Source organism: Empidonax traillii, unplaced genomic scaffold (genome assembly GCF_003031625.1).
Source record: "Empidonax traillii isolate 1590-97213 ecotype Southwest subspecies unplaced genomic scaffold, ASM303162v1 scaffold1269:size140229, whole genome shotgun sequence".
NCBI lineage: Eukaryota > Metazoa > Chordata > Aves > Passeriformes > Tyrannidae > Empidonax > Empidonax traillii.
In genome coordinates this window covers 24282-42982 of record NW_020956462.1, presented here as the reverse complement: position 1 = coordinate 42982, position 18701 = coordinate 24282, and the positions used below count along the sequence as shown (strand labels likewise).

The 18701-nt window shown below is 35.1% G+C and overlaps 1 protein-coding gene across 1 annotated transcript in view; it reads right to left on the bottom strand.

Annotated features, from left to right (window-relative positions):
- Window positions 1–18701, bottom strand: part of LOC114069473 (sodium leak channel non-selective protein-like) — a gene marked incomplete at its 3' end in the record, with an annotated part of 131543 nt that overhangs the window by 89403 nt on the left and 23439 nt on the right. Inside the window, exon 6 of the mRNA XM_027906283.1 lies at window positions 5140–5294. Within this exon, the coding sequence (XP_027762084.1) occupies window positions 5140–5294 (155 nt within the window). The remainder of the gene's footprint in view (window positions 1–5139; window positions 5295–18701) is intronic.

Genomic DNA, 18701 nt, shown 5'->3' with positions numbered 1-18701 from the left:
AAGAAAGGATGAAAACTGTACAGGATCCAATGACAGTGTAGATTTTGGCACATTTGTGTCTATGAGGCACCCCTTCCAACAGCACCCACATAGACAGCTCTGCCAACACCCTTAGTGTGCCCCTGATAGCAATTACTGACATGTTAAATAGTGACTTAAAGTAGATGCATATTCAGATAAACAGTTAAACATAAGGCAGAAGTACTTGTTGTAGCCCTTCAATTTCCAAGATTTGCATACTCTTATTTAATTCAAGAGTTACATTTATGTTTTTAGGTATATCAGAAGCAAATACTTAAACAAATACAATCACATGACTAATAATTTGTTCAATTACTGTTCACAAAACAAAAGCAATTTTTCTCAATATTTAGCTCAACTTTTTCTACATGCTTCATAATACTGTCATGCTATCAGCTATACCCCATGCAATTAAACACAGCTAGGAAAAATACAAAGAAGAAAATAAAATCAGAAAGAAGAAACATGCCAGCTGTGAATGCACCTGATGCTCTCAGTGTGAAACAAGGCTGAAGGCTGTTCTATTATGGAGAAAACATCAACCTTACAGAAGCCTGAATTGAAACCAGCTAAGAAGTCTGAAAAAACAAAGGGCTTGACAGTACCATACAGGTATAGTCAACAGTAAGGAGCTTTGCCACCCACATCCACACAGCCAGACAAGCCTTTCATTCATATACTTTCTCTTACTCCCACTCAGCCCCACAGGTAGTGCTCAAAAAGTCTTTCAGGCATCCTGATGGATAAAGGAGGTAATTTAATATTAAGGCTTACACTGATTAAGAACAACACATACTTAACATGGCAAGTTCTACATCAAACTGTTAGAAAGAGTACTTGGGTTTCTACTGAGTTCATCAGCAACTTTCTAGAAGTCAGTCACTTCCTGTAGCTTCTCATCACCTGGAACCTGAAACAGCTGAAGTCAGTTCACTTAGAGGGGCATCTTGTTATTTCCTTACTATTCCTTCCTTCCATTTCAGAACATCACTGAGAAAGGGATCTGAGGTATTGGAACCTTAGCTAATTGGTTCCTGTTTCATTGATTCTTCAGTTTCACAAACACTTATGAGATAGACCTTTGTGATTTTTGCTTATAACTTTTCCAGAGGTACTGCCAGATAGAACTGTCCTGGCTGTTAGTATCTTCATTCTCTTTAGAGATTAAACTGATAAAGTTGGCAATACTAATTAGTGTTTATTTCATCCTACATGCAACCCAGAAATATATACACTGAAGAACACAGGCATTAGCTGTAGATATATGATGATGTGGCCCATGTTTGAAAAATTATCATGACAAACATCAGGTGTAAATCTCATATTATTAATATATATTAAAAGGTACAGGCACTAGAGAACATATGGAGAACCGGAGAACAAATCTTATTCTGTCACTGCTGTACAAATGCAGAATGGAGGCAGGTTTTTGTAAAGAGAGAGGAAACACTTGGTGGTCTACATCTTGATTTTAAAAGGCTTCTAACAATGTCTCACCATGGCAACGTACAGGAATATGGCTAGGTGATGCTGCTCTGTGATGGGTGCAAAACCAGTTCTTAGGTGTACTTATGAACAGCTATTAATGAAACTTTTTCAGAAAAGTAAGACTCATCAAACAAGGTTCCAGAGTCTGATCATGGTCTGTTTCTATTAATTTTTCACTCTTGACCAGGTTGATAGAAAATAAATTACACTCATCTAATTTCACATACAAGTAAGCGAAAAGGCATAGAAAATCTTCAGGAGGAAAGAATTAAAACTAGAGACGATCTTGCAAATTGAAGAAACAGTCTGGAAAAACAAAAGAAAGTATGCTATTCAACAGAGACAAATGTAAGGGTTTACATTTAAAAAGAAGTAAGTAAACAAATAAAGGATGGGAAACAGTGACGGCAGCTCTTTCAACAGGACACAAGGGCTGTAATAAATCACAAAAACATGAATCACCCACAGCATGCTGTTCTGAAAATGGAAAACATCTCACTGGGACGTAGAAACTGTAACAGAGCTTAAAAACACATGAAGTAATGGCTCTACTGGGGTATTCTGACAGTACTGTACTTCAACGAAGTAGTGAATCAGCCAGAGAAGGTCTAGAGAAGGACAGTAAGAACAATTTAAGGTATAAAATACAAGCCCTATAGAAAAAGACTGAAGCATTTAGAGCTATGTGGAGGCATAAGGAAAGATGCAAAAAAGGTTTTTTTAAGGTTTGGTCTATGCCAATAGTGAATAAGGTGAGAAATTATGATCTTAAATTGCATAAAGAAGAAAGATTCAGGTTATACTTTAGGAAAATCTTCCTAAGAGTAAGACAATGAATCAGCACAATAGGTTGCCTGGAAAGATTATGAAGCCTGCTTCTCATCAGAAGGGGATGGCCTAGATTATCTTGACAAGACGAATTTGAGCCCCATTTATCACCAGTCTATAACTATGTTCTTCCTTATGCAATACATACATACTTGCATGGAAGCATACATAAAACAGATAAACAGGACTCCTCAAAACTAAAAATAGAAAACTTGGGAAAGAAATATTTTTTTTTAATAAGTACCAAAACTTACACTATTATCCTTCCAATTTCCATCCCTTTAAAGCCAAAGCCATTTATAAAAGTGGGAGCAGGGTATGGCAAAAATCAAGGTATTTTCCAAACATGAAACTACATAATTGGCACAGACCTCAGTATTAAAAACTCTATAAGCTTTTATCTAATTAGGACAACTTGGTCTTCAACCAGTAATAAAATTGTAAAAATCCTTTCTTTTTTTCTTTATAGAGCAGAAAAATAACAGAAATTATCAAATTCAAATATTCATAGTTCGTACTTATATGCTGCAAACTAAGTATTACTAATTATACAGTAGCTGCCAAACTGCTCTCTCTTGTGTTTTGTGAAATGATAGATATCAAGATCCAGCAGGACAGGCTGCATCGTAATATCTGCAAGTAAAAATCAATGAATGTATACAATAAAACAGTATAATTGCATAGAGAAGATTTCATTACTTACCTGTCAAACACATACAAAGGTGAATCACAAAATGGATATTTATAAAATACATAAACTTTGATAAACTTGCTGGTTATAATCCTGTTTTATAACACTTCTGATTTGAGGAAGTGAATTTAACATTTTGTGGCAAAGCCTGTGTCTTACCCAGTATTTTAAAGTTTAGTAATTAGTTTTCAATTGATACTCAATTCAACTTCTGGCTACTGTACTGAAAGGTGTTATATCCTGATTACCTATTTCTAGACAAAAACAATTTATCAATGACAAGTCTCTTAAGTCTGTTAGCAATCTCTGACCTTTAAAATGCAGCACTCAGAAAGACATATTGATGTGACATATCCTGTGACTCAGGAGACCAGAGTTTCAGTTCTGTTTTTTTTAACCAGCTTTGCACAGACAAACTATTTCACCTGTCTTTGCAACCTGCCCCATCATTAAAAACATACAGGCATCCTTTATTAAGCACTCTGGGCCTCATTCAGATAATCTCCCCATTTAAGCTTGTCTAAGGCATTGCAACTGCTTTTGATGGGTGACCAGGTAGGCAGCTAGAATAACACCCTTCAGTGCCACAAAAATTTCACATGTCAAGATAAGAAGGGTGATTTCAATCTGAGGCCTAATTCCACTGAGGATACATCTGTCTTACGTTCCCCTGCCAAACCATCTTGAACTTGAGAACTCATGTGCAGATGGTTTTAGGTTCTACTGTGAACTCAGCCCATGTTCATCCAGGCATGGCAATAACTCTGAAGGTTGACTGAGAGATCAGACAGGGTTATACTTTGATATCTACTGAAGAAAAAAAATTATATAAAATTTGATACTATGAGCAGTGCTATTCAGCTAGCAGTACTCATACAACTGGTATGCTTCTGACTCCCAGAGGAAACAGAATGGTGCTTGGTTGAAATCAGGTTTTTCTCCCTTTCTTACAAGAAAAAAAAAGAATGGACACAAATGGCAGTTTCTGTTTAGAAATTATTTTGGTATCACAGAGTACTTGTAGCAGGATTCTGAAATTATTTCTTGCAACTCTCTGGCTCATTCTGTAAATTCAGCAACCTTGGAAACAACTGAAGTCATTTCAGCTGTAAAGGCTTTCAATACTCAAAAAAAACATTTTGGATTGCAGTCCTTCAGTCATTAAACCTTTTGACTACCTTCAAATTCAGCTGGGGACAAGATAACAGTCTGAAGCCCAGACTAGGAAAAGTGAAAAAAAAAAAGTTTATCAAGTCAAAGAGATGCATCAGAAGGAATGCAGCCTGTGGGTATGCTCTATTATTTGAAGGGACTTTCCTACCTGCCCAGAAATAAAACTTTACAGCTGCAGGCTCCTGTTTGACCTTTGTCTGTTAAATAAATGTGAGATAACCAAAATGTTTTGACAGAGTAACTGCGTATTTTCCATTGGGATGTGGATCTTGCCACAGCTGCCCATGCTCTTGCCACCTTTCCTGATTTTTTGTTCTACACTCATTTCCCCATGGGGATAGCATGACACATTGCATCTATCAGAGATCATATTCTCCTGGTGACTCTGCAGGGTTTTTCACAGAACACAAATTGCACCTGTATTGCAAATCTTCCTGACTCTCAATCATTTTTCTGAGTGATATTCTGACTAACACAGTTTGGATCAAGATTGGCACAGATACATTATATCTCTTTCTCACTCCTCTTCTTAGTAACAAGATGATTACCAAAGTAATTCTAGGTGTTTGTTTGGTTGGTTTTTTTTCCTGAAAATTATTAGTAAAATTAGACAAACAGGATGAATTATTTAGTCTAAAATGAATCATAAATAAAACACAAAAATTTGTCATCACATTCATATACTGGTGATAATCAACAGTTGGCCACTTATGAAGACATTGTTTTAAAGTTATTTAAATCCTGGGATCCCAGGCAATATAAAAATATATCATAACTACAAAGCAAATAGCAAGCTTCTCTTTCTGGCACGTGCCCTATTTGAGCAGAATACTGATAGCACTCGATGCCTTTTCAGCGCAGACATGAACTATCTGTTCTACTAGTTTTAAAAACATTTTTAAATGGATACTGAAATTGATTTTACCAGTAAGACAGACCTATCTCATTAAAGCCACTGTAGCCCAGCTCTTGCCTGCTTAGTCCCAGATCTTCAAGGTCCATGCATTTAAATCCCGGTGGGCACTGGTAACCTTCTTCTAGCTCTCTGGAACAGTGGGTGTCTGGGATAGCTAAATTATTCCAGGTTACATTTCTGTGAAAAATACAAAAATTAAGGTGTTACATAAATTCAGCCCATAGCAAAACTAAATATTTGAAAGCGAGAGGACTACAGTGAAAAGTACATCAGCTGTTATTTTTACTATCTGATGTTCTTTGGTATACACTATTTTCATTAATTAAGGACTTACTGTAAAGGGCAAGATAACACTCTCCTAAAACTTCAACCTTATGTAGAGAGAGTACAAATACTAACAGCAGAAATTTCATGCTAATGCCTAGAAAGCCCATAAAAACGAAGACTCTCCAAGAAATGAAGGTTTTGACATTCAGCTGCTCCAACTGCTCTGTAATGCAATTTGGACACTTAGTGTTTCGGGCTTCTTTGCAGATCCTGAGAGTGTGTTCAACTGCAGTCAATACTATGACTTTGACTTCCAAAGGCATTACCTGTGCTACCATTACATGTGTAGTATAATTAGTATCTAGGCACTGCTGTGACTGAAACAGATTTGATTTTAGTCCAGTAATGATCCGTTAGAATAGGTGAAAAAATTTTACCTGATTTGAATTTTTTCAAACTGATTTATGTTGACGACTGTAACACTGAAAAATAGAAAGATCATGAGACAAGGGCCAATGCCTCAACACAGTGTGTTGATCATTTCTTACTGTTGTCAGAGGCCAAGCATCACTTGTCTTCCCAGCTCCTCTGGCAGCTGTGACTGAGCTGCTGGAGGCTCTCTCATGCTGGACCACAACAGGAATTTAGGTAGGTCCAGCGCTAAGGGACATAGAAGCTAAAAGGGGAGGGTGGACAAGTTTGTTGCTCCCTGTTCTGTTAGATATGTGCCTGTGGCATGTACATATAAACATGGCTTATTTAAGTACTCCAAACTCTGGGAAGGAGAAGCACAGGCAGTTGATTCCTCCTAATAATTTACAGCACTCAGTTAATAACCACAATACATAGTACTTTGCCAAAACCAAACAGTGATCGCCCTATTTCCTAAGTTGTAGTTTAGTTAAGAGGTAACTTCAGCAAACTGCCCCTCTCCATCCTGAGCACATCCCTGTTAGTGTCTGCAAAGCAACACAGCACAGAAGTGGGAAATCTACGTTCCTTGGGGCAAATATACTGAAAGACAATATATTAGCAGTAGTAAAATATTACAGTATCTACACATTGAATTTAAAGAAACTATTGGGTCATCTAATCAGACTTCATTTTGTTTCCCTTCTATGAAACCTTATAGCTTGTGTCTGACTCCAGTGTGTCTCCTAGATGTGTGTCTATTCTTGACTAGTTTGCAGAAGAACAATCATAAGCATAGAAACTTTTTGTTTACTGCAAAAACTGTTTCACTGTTAAGAAAATGTTCCTAATTTATCACCTTTATTTGTCTGGCTTCAACAGCTGGCTTCCTATTCTTGTTATACTTTTTTATGCTAGATTGCACAGAACCTTAATTCCTAGTATTTTCTCTGTGTGAATCCACTTACAAAAACTGAAGCACCTTTCAATATGCTTTTTAACATTAAACTAACATTATTTAGCTCTTTAGGTCTTACTGCAAAGTATGTTCTTCAGTGTTCTCTATTATTCCCTCAATTTTTTAAATATTAAAATAGGATCAAAACCATGTATGTAATATTAATCATAATTTGTATGAGTGCCACACACCAAGGAACATTAATTCATTATTTCTTTCTCTGTACAGTCTAGCAAAGCACTGGCTTTTTCTTGCCATAATGTTACTGGGACAAATATGAGAGGATACCTTGTTACATCCCCTCATCTCAAACTCTCATGTAGCATTTTTATTCTATAATATTTTCATCTTCTTTTTATTCCAGAGGTCACAGGCCACAAGATTTGCTTTCGGTGATTCTACTGATATAACTTTGCATTTGGCTGTATTAAAGCACATTTTATTTTGTAGAATCAAGGCAACCAAATGATTCTGATAACTTGTCAGAGTGCCTTGTCCTTCTTGTTATTTATGTTTCTATCCTTACTCTTGATTTTGTACATGTTTCTCCCTCATTGATTCTGGTAGTTCAAGATAATCATTTCACTCACAAGTATTTTTTGACATATCAATTAATCAATTTTCAGCCCATTTAGCTTGTGTTTTATTGATATTATACAGTGCAAACTTTTTAATCAGTCATGTTAGTGACTGAATTGCTTTACAAAGTCTAATCTAGGCAATTTTATTAGACAAATCCGTAATCTTATAAAAATCATATTACTATGATGAGAATTATTTTCTCTAAAATCCTTCTTCCTTGGATTTATTATATTAACTTTCTTTACTCTTTAACAATTAAATTTTTTATCAGCTCACTCTTTTGTCTTGGTTGATGTCAGACTAACCAATTTTGCTGCTTGTTCTTTAAAAATTTATGGTACATTAGCATTCTGGAATTTCCCTGCTATTTCAAGATTTATTAAAAATTAATGGAAGAGATGCCCTCAGTTATTTGGGTCTGTTGATTTGAATATAATTATCCCTAGCAGATGCTGTCTGATATTCTCCTCAGTTACTAATTCTTGATTAGTGAAATCTGTGTCTGCCAAGCTAAAATGTAAAAAATGGAATGTTGCCAAAGTTAAGCTTTGTGTTTATACTGTTTGTAAAGCTATGAGTCCTGTAAGCATGCCCTATCTTATTTTTTATGTGATAAAAATAATTAATAGATATCAGAGACAATCTGTTACCAGAAAGGGCTGAAAGCTTTATAGTAGTAATCACAGATATAATTATGAGAAACATTAAATATGGATGAAATTTTCACACTTACAGTTTAAAAGATAAAACAGACTTTGTTGTTGGATTAAAAACAGAAAAGTGGTTCTGTAAGTACAGTACATGATGACTTTAGACTTAAATTTCAGTAAAAGTAAAACATAACATTTAAAAATGACCCTTAGAATGCTAAGACTATAAAATATCAGAGGAAGATTGGTGCCTAAACAAATCTGTAATCCTTAAACAAGAAAAGTACTTTCTGAAACTTCTCTTAACTGTCACCAGTGATTTTGGATGACAGTGCTACTGGAGTCTCTAGAACCTGTAATGACACCGGTAGCAGCATTGTCCTAAGCTGCAGTCTCTTTCTGCACAAACTAGAAGATCTATCAGTAGATCTTAATTGCAGTACTACTCCCGTTCACTGAACTTAATGATTATATATGTGCCTGACTCTAGTGACAGGAGAGTTTGCTGATACTGAGTTTTCTCAGAAAAAAATCATGCCCAATAATAATGATAAACTACTACTGCAAATTTTAGAAATACCAATACAACTGATTTATATGTTTATATTGTCCTTGTTAAGCTGAGGTCATAATATGGTAATAATTATGACAATGATAAATATAAAACTTCATTATAGAAACAAAGCTGTTATAATTATTAAAGCACAATATTATTATTCTAAAAATTGTGCAGGAACTGCTGTTATTACTGTTAGGTCTGTAAAAAAACCACTAGTGTAAGGAAGTGGTCAGGGAACCATCTGTTAATAGCAGTTGTATGCTCAGAGTTTCCCACTGGAGAAAATAGACTTGACTGGATGAGCACAGTAAGAATTAAGATATGGCTTTGGAAATAAGACACATATAAAAAGACAAATCAAAGGAAATTTGCCTAGGTGCTTAGACTGTTTTCATGGTCACTAAGCAACCAATAAACTTAAATCTTTCTCCACATTTGTTTTTTTTTTTTACAAGGACTCAGATAAAAAACAAGCACTTTTCCATCTAGGCTTCCTATCTTTTATATTCCCAGAGTCTCTCAAAACAAGTGTAACTTGGAATAAAAAAATAAATATTTTCATATTTTTGACTTTGTAATGAGCCATCTGAGCTTTTAACAGGATATATTCTAAACAGAAAAGTTATTTAAAACTTACCTTCTGCACTGCGTTACAGGTATATTACAGCAAGAACCTTAATTTCAAATTTTCTGATTCTTACTGGTATAAAATTAAAACCATTAATTACTGTTATGCTATTACCTTTTTTTCTTTTTAATTCTTTAAATTCTTCTAGGGAAATCTTTTGATTGGAAAACAACATTCTGTGCTCTAAAACAGGCTAGTGGCATAGGGGGAAAACAAACTAAGATTGATGACTGGGACGGAAATATAAAGTGTCATTTCTTTTTTTTTTTTAACTTGAAGGGCCTGATGCAGCTACCCATGTATGGCATTTGGTGTTAATGATGTACTCAAGACACTTATGTGGGGCATTGGGCACTCAGAGACTTGTGACCTCCTAGATGAGCATCTAAATGTTGAGGGCTACCATGAGGCATCGTAAAAGCACAAGCAATCTGTGTGCGGAAAATAAAATTCAGTTACAAGTCTTGGGTATTGTATTTGTATGGACTGAACTGCAGGAGGGAGCTTTAAATCTAGAATGTGAAGTGCTGGTGATTAAAAATCTTATTCTGCATTTGGTGTAAAAATCTGTTCTTTTGTATGATTAAGTGTATGAGTAAGGCATTTTTAAAAAGAAGTTAGTATTTGCTACCCTAGCAATTAGCATTTGCTATATCAGATCTGTGACCTGGGAGGTTCCGCTGCCATTATTCTGCCACTCTATACATATCTTGCCCTTACATTTTATTATTTCAAATAATTCTCCAAAGCATTGCTAAAATCAGAATACTTGTGGCATAACTGACCTTACTTTCCCACTAGGAATTCAGCTTGTAAATTACATCTCATTTCATAAAATACTGATATGATATGGAATTTAAAACCTAAAATAAAAAAAAAATGGGCTATATTAATTGTCCAGAATGATGCACTGAAGTTGTTTCAGAGAAGTAGATCATTCTGATTTTCAAAATGATGACAAATTAATAGATAGAATTCACCTATATATGTAAGAGAGTAGTATACTAATACCCATGAGATAACTTGTCTAAAGTCAATGTAGAACCACAGTATTACTTCATCAGAAAACCCTTATTGATTGATCCTAGCCCAGAACCCATTTAATTTGAGCTTCAGGAACAAGTTATCTGCACCATGGAGCCTTCTGGGTTTATTTTAAGTTTATTGCTAGATTCTCACTAGCTTGTTACTTTGCCCTTGTGTTCTGGCAATATGGCAAAGCATAAGCATCTTTTAGAAACATGTATAGAAATGGAAATTTTTAATCAAAATTACATGTTCGGAGTTAGATGTCTAGCAGAAGAGGAAATTATTAATTCTTGATATCTTAAAGAGAAAACTATCTCTTATCAGTCATCTGATCCAAGCTTATTTCTGTATTAGTACTTTCTATACAGCAGTGTCCATTTTGTGCTAAGGTTCTATCACTTTCTGAATTCGTTACTTGACATTAAATCACAGTTATTGAGAGTAATCTTTAAAGTCTTCAGAACTGCATAATCTTTCTCTGTTCTCAAAGGTTTTTGTTATCCTTCACCATATGCTCGGTGTGACTTTGATGAAGCAGGGTTCACAGGGTCCCCCAGGTCACCAATGAAAATGGATAGCACAGAACACAGTGCCAGTTCCTCTGAGATCCTAGTTCATGCATTGCTTGCTCCGTTTCACAGCTGTACAGTTGCTACTTACTTGCTTCCTAATCTACCAGCCATTTTTTATGTCTGCTATGGTATTTTTACCAATGCAGTAGCTCTTCAGTCAGCAGCTGTTCAGCGCCTGGTTTTAGTACAGAGACAGACATAGGGTTCTCTTCAACTAATACAGAAAATCCTTCAGCTCCAGCTAAGTCATTTTTACTTGTTGACTTCTTTACCTAATGAGCCAATTGGAATGACTTTTTATTATCTTATCAATAAATATCCTTCTTAGTTTTTTATTTTATTTTCTGGATCTGGAAACTACATGAGTAGCTTGGTAATTTTGATTTCTGGTGATATCTTAGAAAATTAACAGAATACCAGAATAAAAAAAAAAAAAAAAGATCCCCCTTTTTTTTTTTTTCCTCCTCTTTTATTTTCAGCAGAGAAATCAGGCTAACAGAAAAAACAGGAAGCTAGAAGCTATGTTGGGTAATTTGTCTCTTAAGTTTTCAAAACCTCTCTTTGAAGAATTGCCTTAATTCTTAGAATAATTAGAAGGTACTAAAAGCTTATGCTCACAGGGGCACATGGTGGTTGAAAGACCAGTTTTGCAACAGATGCTGTGGAAAACAGCCACTTTACTGCCAAGACACATCAACTCAGGTTGTGGTGTACATATGTATGTAGTGATAATGTTCTTCAGACAGTTAAAAACATGTCAGAGTAACAGTCCTATGTCTTTTGCAACAGTCTTGTTATTGAAGGATGATGTGGAGTCAATTACCTCCTTCTGGATCCTTTGCATCCCTTTGAAGAACTGATGTCTGAGCTTGTCTGCTGAGTTGATGCTGCACTCCATACACACAGAATACTCTGCATAGAAATATTTAGTTGGTCTAATGGGATGAATTATTTCTTGTTCATAATTCTATCAAGGCACCCTATTGAGCAAGATGTTTAAGCACATTGCCTAATTGAACTTTTGAGATGCTTAAAATTAGTTATGTGCTGAATAAGTATCTCAGGATTTAATTGATGTTGAATACGGCCTATGGAGGAATAAAACAATTTAAATCATTTTATATTGAAAACATCTGGTGATATTCTATCCACTTCTAGATATCTAATATTTTCTAGTGTACTAGTTTATGCTTATTTATTGTCTTGAGACAGAAAACACTTAGCCCATAGTGACAGTGGTCTAAAAACAGCCTGTCTCTGTAAAGGTACTATCAGCAGAGATTCTTCCTTTTTAGCCTAAATCATACTCAGTGCACATAACATTTTTTTTTTTGTTTTCAAAAGGAGGTTAAATAAAAAAATAATCTAGGCTTAAATGAAGCACTTAAAATGAATGCATTGCATTGTAGTGATTTAGGCAGCAATACTTTTAATAATATGCCCTCACGCTGCTGGCCTCTTGGGATTTAAGGGTTTTTCTAATGCAAACCATAATGTGAAATTCATCAGCTACCAGTAGCTGGGGATCTGAATCTGCTTGAGCCAATGAATTAATTTTGATTTCTAAAAATATTTATAAAATACTCTCTTATGATAATCCTATATATTATAATGGCTTTTTGGATGGCAGTATCATAAATCTAACATACTTAAAGCATACAACTGGGTATGAATTAACATATTCTACTATAAAGGAATGAGGGTGCCCAGATTAATTTTTAAATCCTTGAGTTATATGTGCTGAGCATGTTTACAAAAAGTGGAATGAGTACACGTACGCTTGTGTATCTGTCCATCTTTTCAGTTATGCACACTGCTAAATTTCAGGCTGTTCTTTAAAACTTCATCTGGAGTTGTACGTCTGTGTGTGCATCCACGTAGATATGTATGTCTCTCTGGTATCATAAAGAAATGACTACAGGATAGGTGCACCTATAGTTATCTCCCTGCATTTATAATTGCCTGGGAAAAATTTTGTAGGAAGGTTTGGTTTCACACTGACAGATTTCAATGAAAGTATTGCTATCCCATGCAGTGCATGAAAGCAATAAAAATAAAGTAATTAAAGCTTCTGTGAACCCAATTTAGTCGTCAAATGCATCTGTGAGTTAGATTAAAAGAAGAGGACTTTCAGAAGAAAAATAAGATACTAATAATACTAAAGGGCAGACTGAAGAGTTTTACCTTTTCTGTGGATGAGCAAGATTAATTAAAATGATGAATTTTAAGACACTGGTTGAAGCCTCAGGATAATGGGGTGAATAGTACAAGATTTTACTTGTAACTTTCAGCAATTCATTTTGGGTGCTTTTATACCAAAAGTCTGTGCTGTAACCAGGAAGTCAGAATCAACCTGAACATGAATGGAAAATGTTTTTGTTTTTTTTTTTTCTCTCAGACCAGAACTCATCATGATTAGCTTTTCAAGTCTGATTTGAAATTGCCTTAGGACTGGTCCAAAAATGGGGATTTTCATTTGCTCATTGAGAGAATATAAGCAAGAAGAAAAGTAGGTGTTTCTTAGTTGTATGCCCATTCCGCAGAGTTGGAGCTACGCCTTAGTTCAACCTTTCTTCTCTTTGGTTTACCCAGCGGACCCATGAGGCAGTAATACTGAATAAGGTTTGATTTGATTTGGACTGTAGCATTTTTTCATTTATGACCTAAGTTAGAGTATAATGTGCCTCTGATGTTCCATCTATTGCTACTCTCCACACTATCTCGGAAAAGATTCAAATGAATCCCTATCTCACCCTTCAGGATGCAAAAATTCAAAGATCCAGCTCCTCTTAGTTGAATCTCTAGAAGGAACTGCACAATAAAAGACTGCAGGTCAGACGTCCTGACTTATTCCACCTCATTTTAAGTAGTGAAGACAGAGAGAGAGAGAAATACATCTCCAGAGTTCAGAGGTTGGTGGCTTCAGCCACACTCCTGAAGAACCTTTCTCTCTCTGATAGCCAGAGAGGAAATTCAAGGCATTTAGGTTTCTAATACAGGTCTGCTAACATCAAAATAAGATGGCACTCTACTCATGGCAGATCACTTCTGTTATGTAAAGCCAGTGCTGTCATTTTCCAAATGAAAACAGGACAATTGCAGCTAATTAACAGTTTTCACAAGTTATTGGTTTGATCACTAGTTACTGCCATTAGAGGAAATTAAATTCAAATCACTCATTTATTACCATTCAAAGTAACAAAGTTAATCACAAAAATATGAGCAAAATCTTTCCTATAGACAGCCCTCTTCATTAGTTGTCTGACTTCCTCTTGCACTATAAAGAATAGTAGTTTTCCCTCTTCCTTCATATTTAAGAAAGCAAAGAGTACCAAATCACCCATTTGGTAGATTCAGTGGAGATCACTCTTTGAATTCTGTTTTTCTAGTGATTTTTGTCTTTCCCTCAATTTTATGATATACTAGAGGATATTTTGACTTCTGGTACCCTGGCATGTTTCCCGTGGAAAGCTCAGTACTCATCAGTAATTCTGTACAGCAATTATAAGGTAAAAATCTAGTGGCTAAACATAAAACTTTCCTTACGGCAAAGAGAAGATTAAGCAGTTATGTTCTTCAAATTCTTGTATATATAGTGAGCCAACTTCACAATAATCTATCAAATCCACTGCAGATTACTCAAAAGGATCTATTCTCAAAAAAATCCCACAAAGGTTGACAGGCTGAGCGGAAGTTCAATAAATTTAATTTCTGTGCTGGGACAGAGAATTGTGTGAACACAAATGGCTCCAAATCTTAATACAAACAAGTACATGTCGTTACTGAGCCATCAGGAGCTGAGGTAATTGGCTTCTCATCACTCTATCCTGGACTGTTGTTAAAAGATCACCCTTTTTGTTTCAAATGGATTTGGATAAACAAAAACACTGTAAAGTCTGTGCTAAATGAATCAACAGTGTAATTACTTTGGATAGCTATCTGTAGAAAAATTCTAATCAAAAACAGGATTACTACTCAGAAATCACATGCCCTCTGAAAGTTTCGAGAGCCCTATTCCTGAAGACCTCTTCCCAATACAAGCTACCAATGTGAGCCACCACCTCAACATTCTTTCCACCCTTTTGACTGAATCCCATTTAAACTGAACTACTTTCCTTTTTGACTGGTGCTTTATTGTAATTGTTTTTGGTTGGGGTTTAAACAACATCAGGCCTGAAAAAATAAGATTTTTTCCCATCTCTCTTCTTCCTGAGGAGTTTATACTAGAAACATATTACCAGTAAGAGAGATTGTGAATAAATCCCAAAGACAATATTAAAGTGGTGCAGGTTGTTTTAAATAAAATCAATAAATTAATGTACTCAGCTAATGAAGTCCTGTTATGTTGCTTTTTCAAGCTTGGTCTTTGATTCCTTCCCTTTCTCAGAAACCTGATTACTCATTCTTACTTTCCCATGGCTGGTGTGAGACAGTATTTCAAATTCCTTTTGTTCTTTTTAATCGTATTTATTTTCTCTATTAGATATTGTGGTGAGCTTTCAGCTCCAGTCTTTGAAGCTATTTTCTGACATTTTCAGGGCCTATCTGTAGACAGATGGAAAGATCACCAAGAATCTCTTAGCTCTTTCTATTATGCAGTAATTATTTTTCTTATCTGTTTTCCTGGGCATCTCCTACTTTAAACAAGATACCTTAAAAAAGAAGGATTTTAAATTGACTGCCATGGTGACAAGGCAAACAGGCGTACAGAAATATTCAGCCTATACACCATCGAAAATGTTAGGAAAAAAAAAAAGATGTAAAGAACAACTTTGGGAAAAGAAATAGGTAAGTGCCAAAATTTAAGGCTGTTAGCCATATTAGCCTTTCTCTTTTGATGAGGCTTTCTTTCCCTTACCTCCAGTGCAGACTGAGATAATATAAGTATAAACTATATTTAATATAAAATAAATATTTTATATAATATATAATAAATATAAACTAATCATGTGGCTTGGAAGCATATTTTTGTAATCAAATGTCTTGGCAATAAAAATAAAGAAAACACTCAGTAGCTAGCATGTAAGGATATATAAAATATTCTAATAACCACAGGAATGATTTGGAAAGATTCTCTCCTTCCTGTCCTTGTGGAAGTACATTTTATATACTGGAGGTGACCAAGACTAAATTATACTAGCTTTGGGAACACAGCTATTTTCACTTTATTTTGTTTGACTCTTTGAATTCAATCTCAGATATAACAAAAAAACCACCTATCGAACTGCTTATAATGTATGGATTTCTCAAGATAATTGGATTATATATAGATTACATTCCAACCATATAGTGTGTCTTTCAAGCAACTAAAGAAGATCTGTTTAAAGGAAATTCATGTAATATATCACTTATTGACAGAAAAAAGATATATTGCCTGGAGAAATCATCAGAGAAAAGATATTACTGCATAGCTGAAAAGAGATAAGTCATAATCATGAGGGAATAATGAGTGATAAAACTGTCTAGGAAGAAGACAATTGTTCCCTATAGGGAAGACTATTGTAAGAATGGAGGAAAAGAGGACTTATCATCAAACAACAACAACAAACTTTTCAGGCTTTGGAAGGAAGTCAGATTCTGTTGGTTTCTCAGACAGAAGGAAAACTCAGACTGCAGTTAGCTCACTTCAGTATTTCTGTTTGTCAGAGTTAACATCAGAAAATGACTGAGGAGGTGGAGAGACAGGAGGTCAGGTAGTGTGGGCATCGAGAGGGATGGAAAGATAAAAGAACTTGCAGCAGTCAAAGAGGCAATGCTTGTCTGATGAGGATGCCATGTCCTTTCAAATAGAAAAGAACAGCACGATTTTAAGATGCCGTTTTCAAAAGACATTGCCTCCTTCATAGTAATAATTCATAAGTCAGTAGACTTAAAAAGGGTGATTTCTAAAACGTCAGAAATAGATGAAGCCTTGACTGCAAAAATAAGATTTTACCCTTGCTGCTTGACATAGAATGCTGCATAATACCAGGCAAATCACCTAAAATTAAACTTCTCACAGGTGGCTGCTAATTGAATGGTTTTCATTTTCTGATCTTGACTTGGGAACCCGGGATCTGGTTTGCTCCAAATTTACAGCTGTGGATCATTAAAGACTCTGAAGTTATTTAAGGACAAGTACAGCCAACTTTGGCTACTCTCCATTGCCTGGAATGGAGCCACCTGAGGCAGACAGACAGAGAGACAGACTGACTGAATCAACCTCTAAGAGGAATGTTTAATCCTAATTATAAAGTTGAGAAACTGAACCTCAAAGACAAAAGTAAAACCTGGCTAGGCAATTTTCATGCTTTTGTGCTCTCTTACATCCCAGCTAATAAACTAGCTCTGGAAAGGTCAGCCCTGACGTACATGAAGATGTCACATGCTAACTCCACTCTGACCTTCTGCACTGCATTCCTCAAAAATTAAACACAGAAGAGATAGGGGTAAGTGTTTGCAGGGGGTGTAGGATGAATATTACAGGCAAGAAGAGGAAATCAGTGTTTTCAGAGTAGGAATGAGCAGTAGGTCAAGACTAAGGTAAAAATCCAAATGTCAGGCAACAAAGACAAAAAAGTATATTGTTCTTTGTGTGAGCACCCTTCATCAGAATAAATGGGGGAACATTTCCAGGGAAAAAAAGTGGTGTCCAATATAACTGTAGTCCTCATACACAATCATGGGAGCCATTTCAAGTTATAAGTCTGTTTTGGAGATGACAAAAGTGATTAACTACTTGCTGAAGGTGCCTATCCCAGGTACCTAAAAAGTAACTTAAATTAGATTTCTAATTTTAAAACAGCTAAAAAGATATAAACTTGATAAAACTGAAAGGAAAAGGAGTTTGGGGTACATGGTCAACCTCAAGTCTAAAATTCCCTTAATTCTGCACACCTGAATTTTCAAACATTAACCCCATTTAGGTAGATTTTCAATATTACTTTTTACACTGGATATTTGCAGCTTTTAACCTTTTCCTGTAGTTCAGCCTTTCAACAACCTAAAATTTAGAGGGTTTCTGAATACTTTTTTTTTTTATTTAATAATGACATATTCAGAGAGCCATTTTTTTATTTAATAATGCCATTTTCAGAACCCAACACATGCAGAAAAAGCATCCATAACTTTCTGGATAACCTTAAAGTTATAAACTTAAATTGACATATTGCAAACATTATTACGTCCCATTTCATCTTTTTCTGCTGATTTCAAAGAAAAGCTGAATTCAGTAACACAAGCAATTACATGATGCCCAATCTTTCTCGTGTTGTCTATGCCATTTCTTGTTTTTCCAAACAACATTCTATAAATTGCAGAATTACAGATCTTCTTATTACCACAAACAAATTTTTCACAAAGAATTTTTTCTCATGTCTGTGGGAAATGGAAAAAAAAAAAAAAGTCTGTTCTATAAAGATTTTCTCTTATAAAAGGAGTTAGAATAAAAGAATAAATGTGCAGTCTAGGTGAAGATCAGCTCCACCTTTTACTGTATTATTGATTAAATAAGTAAGAAAATATCCCAAATTATTTTTTTTTTCATTTAACAAAGTACCATAAAATGTCTAGCCTATCCTCAAATAATTTCTCAATCTTTTTTGCATCTGCTGTTCTTAATGCCCTCATTTTATATTTGATAGTTTCTAGGCCTTAGTTTAGAAAAAGCTTTGACACAGAGGTTTGTGATCATGAGACATTTTATTCAGCTCAGTAGCTGAGTGTTTTGCTTTCTTACCATGTTTACTTTATTTTATGTTCTGACAAATTTAATACAGGAATAAAAGGGTCCCATTATGACTAAAACAAAGACCACAACTCCAGAGCTAACATTTTACTATACAAAGAAACAGAGACAAAACAAGGAAATAGATGTAATGGACCTTCACAATGTAATGGTGCTCAAGGACACAGTCAAGTCCTCAATTCAACAGGACATGTGAGCATAT